A 6,960-nucleotide genomic window follows, 5' to 3' on the forward strand; every position below is an offset into this window, starting at 1 on the left:
CACTTGTGCGCTCATAGCTCATATTGGAATTTCGTCAAACACTTGATGTGCGCAACTTAAAATAGACCCAACTTTTTGCTGGAAAAACAACCGACTATGCAAGATAGAAAACAACGTTAATGTGAAAATGAAAACATAACTGGAAAAAAAAAAATTTTGAAACTGATTGCTACACAAATTTATACCAATACAGATAATGAATGGTACTGATAAGAACGCATGATTTGGGGTAGATGAAAATGCATAATTTGGGATAGATAAATGAAAAGCTGATAAGAACGGATTGTGACTAGTCTGAAAAATTGAATGTACCTATGGACCCTAATTTTGAATGGCAGAGACATTGGAGGGAATCTAACCTTAGCGAATATGTGGTTTTCAATGATGGACATGAAGCAAGGCTGAAATGGAGGTAAACTATTTTGAAGAGAATGCAACAGTCGGACTGAGTGATCTTTTGTAATGATGTAAAAACATAAGAATATCATAACCTCTTAGGGAACTTATTATAGTAGCCCTACTCTTTTAAAGACGTAATAAAAAGTCACAATAATTAGGTCTGTCTACCACTCTCGTAGAAATTGTTGTGAGGAGCTCTATTCAATAATAAATAAGTGTCGACTTTCCTGACTAGTTTTTTTGGCGCACATTAATTAGACGGAGCATTTAAGGACCTAAAAACAGAGAGAGGATTCATAAGAGGGCCAACATAATATACTCCCTGTTTTGGTGAAAGGTAACCGGAGAAATCAAAGTTATTGGAGGCAGAGTGAAGCATAATGGAGTTTAGGGAGGAAGGAGGAGAGCCAGTGAGCCCCACTGGCCAATACTTCAACAGTTCTATCTTATCTGTTGCAATTCTTGCAGTTTTGGAATTTGAGGTTCCATTCAATGATTCCCAAGCTCTCTCTTTGCTTCAAGATGTCTTCCTCCCTATCAACCCTCGCTTCTCTTCTATCATGGTTTGTCCTCTCTCTCTCTCTCTCTCTCTCTCTCTCTCTCTCTAGATCTCTTCCTTTCTCTGTCTTGTCATTTTATTGGAAACCGAAACGATTTTCGCACTCCTATTTTGTTCATTAATTTTTCACTTCTCTTCTTGTTTTTATACTCTCGTTACCATTTGATATACTCAAATACTCGCAGATAAGTGACAAGGCAGATCAAAAGAAACAATGGAAGAGGGTTGAAGTAAAGCTTGAAGACCATGTTCGTGTCCCCATTTTCCCTTCTAAAATGTCACCACAATCCTATGATGAGTATTTTGACGACTACATATCAAATATAGCAGCAGAAAGACTCCCACAAAACAGGCCATTATGGGAAATTCACATTCTCAAGTACCCAACAAGCCATGCAGCCGGTACCCTGATTTTCAAGCTTCACCATGCCCTAGGTGATGGCTACTCTCTAATGGGTGCTCTTCTTTCTTGTCTGCAAAGTGCTCAAAACCCTTCTGTTCCTCTAACATTTCCTTCCCTGAAGAGCTCATCAGGACCAAAAACTACTCACATGACTAAAACTGTGTCTCAGTTTTTCTCTTCAGTTTTCCATACTGTATCAGATTTCAGTTGGAGCATTTTGAAGAGCAATTTCGTAGAAGATGATCGAACTCCGATTAGGTCTGGGGAAGATGGAGTTGAGTTTCGGCCAATAACACTATCAACCTTGACGTTCTCCATTGATGAAATCAAACTGATCAAGAACAAACTTCGAGTGGTAAGATTATGTACCAATTTTTATTTATTTATTATAATGATTTCTGTTTATATTAAACATACTACGACAAAAAAACTGCTATGAAGTATGAAATTATTTACCAGAAACAAGGATTACACAAATACGCAATACAAATAACTAAAAATTTCACAACTTACATGATATATATCAAAAGAAGTTTCAAACTTTCATTATTATGAAAAGAAAAGAAGCCCTCCCCTTAGGTTGTGGCCATAACGCTCATTAGGCTTATGTGCGGCTTTTCGTCCATTTTATTTTGGATGTTTGGGGCGGTGTACTTTGTTGACCTTTTGTGGACATGGGTTGCCCTGTCAGAATTTTTCTAATGAAATTTGTTCGGTTCAAAATTGGATTATTATTTGCATTCAAAACATTTATTTCCACACCCAATTGAGCTTTCTAGTTGTGCCCTAGCATAAATTCAAAATTCCCGACACAATTATTATTAATAAACGTGTTGTGTCGTGTCGTGTCTAGTTGACCTGCTATTTTTTCGTGCGGATTTTGCATCCTGTATTGAGTTGACACGCTAAATGATAGCAACTAAAAGATATATATAAAAAAATGAGAAAAATAAAGAATAAACAAAGGAAAGGGTTAGTGGGTTAGTAGGTCACACGGGTATTTTAGCTGGTTAGCGGGTTGACTAGCCATGACCCGTTTTGTTAAATTGGTTACATAGGTATTTTAGAGAGTTGGCGGTTTGACCCAAAACCCACCTGTTTATTAAACGGGTCATGACGGGTTGACCTGAAAATGAGCTGAAAATTTAATCGTGCGTGTTTTGAGTCGTGTATCGGGTTGTGTTGAAAATTTCCACCCACCCCTTCGATGTCATTCATGATCCTACTATTTGGGCCTAATAGGATTAGACATAATCCAATCCATGTGGTTTTTTAGAACATCAAACATTTGCCTAGGTTTATAACAAGTCCTATACAAGCCCTTTCTTTTCTTAGTTTCTTTTTAGGGTTAATTACAGTTTAGTACCTTGTAGTTACACCCTTAAAACATGTTAATTCCTATTTTCTCAATTTTTACAATCACATATCTTTTAAATTTGTTACAATGTGGTTCCGCCGTTAGGGTTTCCGTAAGATCTCTTTGTTAGTTGCCTACTTTGCACTATGGGTCCCACATTTTCTCTTTTTTTAATTTTAAATGAATTAAAATATGAATAAAATATTAAAAACCAAACAAATTTAGATAATTTAAATAATATAAAATTTAAATTTAAAATAAATAAATAAATAAAACTCTCTCTCTTTTTCTCCCCTCTACGCTCTCCCTCTCCCCCATTAATTTCTTCTCCCTCATTCCTTCACAACCCACCACCCTTCTCCCTACCCCTCATGGTTGGTGGTGCGGCGGCGCTCCAAGCCCACCATCGCTGCCCTATATATATATATATATATATATATATTTTTTTTTTGTGTTGTGATGGTGGGTGTGGCTGAGAATGGTGGTTAGGGAAGAGAAGGGGGGCTTGGGTTTGATGGGGAAGAAGGGAGAAAGGGGTTCAGAAAGAGAAAACAGAAAAGGTTTTTGTTTGTTTTCTAATCGTTTATTAATATTTTATTCAATGTGTTTATAAAAAAAATTTATTTTATTCAATTTAAGAAAATAACGTTGGTCCTACATGTGCCATGTCATCACTTAACAGATTTTCTCATAGCCAATCTAACGGCAAAGTCACGTTGCAAAAAAATTTCAAAAAAAGGGTATGTAATTGTTAAAATTGAGAATACGGGGACAAACAAGCATTAAAGTAGGGTACCAAACTGAAATTAACCTTCTTTTCAATAGTGATTATATTATTTGAATGAAATTGGCATGAATAATTGCAGACGATAAATGATGTGATTGCTGGAATAATATTCTTGGGCACCAGAATATACATGCAAGAGGTTACCCAAAAATCAAGCAATGAACGTTGTACGGCATTGGTGCTGCTCAGAACCAGAAACATGGAGGGTTACTTGTCAACTAAAGAGATGATCGAACCCGATAATGCTAATATGTCATGGGGAAACCAATTTGCCTTCTTACACTTGCCAGTGCCCAAGTCAAGTGAAACTTTAAACCCACTCGACTTTGTTTGGGAAGCACAAAAGATGATCAAGAAAAAGAAAAGTTCTGCGGCTAGCTACCTCACTAGTTGGCTGTTGGACGTTTTGAAGAAATTTAGAGGCCCTGAGGTACGTAATTAACAAGGAAAATTGACATAAACATAATTTTTATTATTAACCACTTAAATTTAATAAAGTGTAGGAATTTACCAACTTCTCCTTTTTATAAGTATTAGTGTCAAATATCTAATATGTTATGTTGCTAAAATCTCATTTTATACTAAAATGTAAGTATTCTCACAAGATATAGAATGTTTTGTAGGAAATATAATTTGGGCATGATGACCTCATAAGTCAAGTTTGTGTAATCCATTCAAACACTTTAAATGTACTTATCAACAAACTAGTTCTTAACAGGGCGACTTTGAAATTTTAGGGGCTATGTGCTAAATGAGCAGCGGGGTCTCTAAAACAAAGTTTTGAACAAAAATATTGAAAATTGGATCATACATATTGATAGAAAGTTTACAACTAAAATTCACACACACGGGTACCACGGGAGTTTGAACCCAGAATCACTTGGGAGCACACAAAAGATCAAGGCCAATCAAACTAACACCCTACTGGGCAATGTTGGGTTGATTTAGTGTCAATGAATCTTGCCATGAGAAGAAATCACTTAATTATAGATTGCCCCTCACAAAACCACAAAAGTCCAAAATTTTAATTCAATCAAGCTATCAAAATATAAACTACAAAATTCATCATTATTTACTTCAATTTGTCTTGGCCTAATGAGAATGAATGGTCTTGGGATTTTCTTCAAGAGCCGCCATTGGCGCTTAGTAAATTGGTATCTATCTTTTTAACGTGGGAAGAAATCCTAATTTCTAAATTCAAATCTAACCCGTTAATATACTAAAAATCTGGTTAGTCTTTCGTAGAACTTTAGAATATTCTTTTCGAAAAAGAAAAACTTTAGAGTGTTTTATAAGGTGTGGTGTTTGTAGGGAGCAGCTAGATACATTCATGGCACGCACAAGAACTCGAGCATGACAATCTCGAATATGATTGGGCCAGTTGAAAAAATGGCTTTGGACAATCAGCCCGTTGGTGGCTTATACTTTATGGTGGTTGGTTCACCTCAGGTACCTTATTTTTATTTTATTGAGACCTCAGGTACTTAATTATATATGCAGTTACTTTATTTCTAATATGTATGTATGTATGTATGTATGTATGTATGTATATAATAAGATAATGAGATGGTGTTTCATACATGCAGTGTCTTACTGTGACTGCACTTAGTTATATGGGAAAGCTGAGGGTAGCCTTCGGAGCTGAAAAAGGCTTCATAGATTCCCAGAAATTGAAGGCGTCCATGCAAAATGCCTTTGGGGTAATACTCGAAGCCTCCAACCCAATTCCGCCTGCAAAGGCAGCGTAGAAAACCAAAGAAAAAGCCACTTGTTTCAACAATTAAAAAATAAGGCTTGTTCAATATAGATTCATGCATTTTCTATTTCCTAAACATATAATCATCATTTTATAAATTTATATGTAAAACTCAATTTCAAATTTAAATGACCAGTAGGAAATAAGATGCCATAGTATTCCAATGTTTTAACATCGTTGCTACCAGACTTCATATTTTATTTATAATTTATTTCAAGCATTTCATTAACTGCCATAATTATAATTAATACTCCTTATTAATAGCATATCAATCACCCCATTTCTTTTGGTTGTCATTCCCTCTCACATATCACCCCCTAAAATTGCAAACCAAAAAAATATATGTGTAAATTATATATCCAACAATGTACCTATGAAAAATATAAATATAAATATATACGTATAAAAATATAAATATATTATTTAAATAAAATATAGGTATATTATTTACCAAAAAAATTTAAAAAAAAACTAAGTCACTTACTTTGTAATTGAAATTTCCATACATTTTTCATAAATTAAAAATAGGTATATAATTATGTATAGAAAATATAGGTACATTATTTACCCATAGGTAAATTATTTTACAATATACCTATAAATGTGTACAGGTACATTATTTGGAGAGGAAAAATAGGTTCATCTAAAAAAATATGTACATTGTTTTACTAGGTATATTATTGGAGAGAGAAAATAGGTTCATTTAAAAAAATTATTTTACAGAAAACAAATAATAGGTACTTTATTCAGAGAAAAAGGAGTATATTATGTAGAGAAAAAAATAGGTACATTATTTAGAGAAAAAATAGGTTCATTTAAAAAAAAATGTATTTCATAAAATAAACAATAAATAGATTATCAAAAAAAATTTCAACATAAATAGAATGTACACTATTATTCATAAAACTATAATAAAATAGATTACTAGTAGTATAATTCATAAAAGGAAAACAAATAAATAAATAAATAAACCAAAACGTTAATCACATGTAGATTACTAATACATTAATGTTGAATTTAATATTTAATTTCAAATAAGTTTCTAAATTAATTCCTACATCCATTACAACCATTTGAAGATCTTACCAATTAATTCAACGTGTGTCATTAGTTACACCCCCACATAACACGTTAACTTGTATTGAGGGGTAGTTTTGGAATCCAAAAAATAGAATAAATCAGATTTTAAGCTAGATTAGGTAACTGACTTGGATCCTAGTCATCAAGTTTTATTTGAAAAAAATTGAGTATTTTAAATAGAAAACTAAAGGAAAGGGTTGTAGGTGATTAAAAATGAATTTTATGGGTCTAAACTCAATTTACTTCAAAAAGAATGAGGGTGAACGAATCTTGATCCCCAATGGCTGCGGCAGCTAGAGATCTTGGTTAGGGTTTTTTCACCCTTTTTATATTTGAGCCTGTTGTAAGCTAAGTAAAATTCCTCATTGACTTCTTTGTTGGAAAATTTGGTTGAAGATGCTACTTTTCCTGCAAAACATCATACAAAATAATTATTAGAAAATTGTAATTTACATTGATAGAGTAGATTAAATAAAACCAATGAAATTACAGCAAAGTACTTATCTTTTGGGATGTAGTGTGGTCACTATTCTTAAGAGTAGATTTCGCTTATCGGAAAAAATGTCTCGATGTAGCAAGGTTGTATAGCGGCCTACCCTCCAGGATACAACAACATACA

At 33.5% G+C, this 6,960-nt stretch overlaps 1 protein-coding gene across 1 annotated transcript; it reads left to right on the forward strand.

Annotated features, from left to right (window-relative positions):
* The first annotated feature begins 779 nt into the window (after window positions 1–779).
* LOC117625891 (O-acyltransferase WSD1-like) lies at window positions 780–5,267 on the forward strand. Its single transcript, XM_034357481.1, has 5 exons — window positions 780–962; window positions 1,144–1,716; window positions 3,585–3,935; window positions 4,817–4,954; window positions 5,092–5,267. Exons 1-5 carry the CDS (start codon window positions 780–782, stop codon window positions 5,251–5,253), a joined length of 1,407 nt encoding a protein of 468 aa, XP_034213372.1. The 3' UTR covers window positions 5,254–5,267.
* The last annotated feature ends 1,693 nt before the right edge of the window (window positions 5,268–6,960 follow it).

This window comes from Prunus dulcis, chromosome 4, assembly GCF_902201215.1.
Source record: "Prunus dulcis chromosome 4, ALMONDv2, whole genome shotgun sequence".
In the NCBI taxonomy this organism is placed as follows: Eukaryota; Viridiplantae; Streptophyta; class Magnoliopsida; order Rosales; family Rosaceae; genus Prunus; species Prunus dulcis.

Coding starts and splice junctions, on each gene's coding strand:
- LOC117625891 (XM_034357481.1), top strand. CDS start 780: ATGGAGTTTAGGGAGGAAGGAGGAGAGCCAGTGAGCCCCACTGGCCAA. Junction 963..1,143: donor CTCGCTTCTCTTCTATCATG/GTTTGTCCTCTC, acceptor AAATACTCGCAG/ATAAGTGACAAGGCAGATCA. Junction 1,717..3,584: donor TCAAGAACAAACTTCGAGTG/GTAAGATTATGT, acceptor GAATAATTGCAG/ACGATAAATGATGTGATTGC.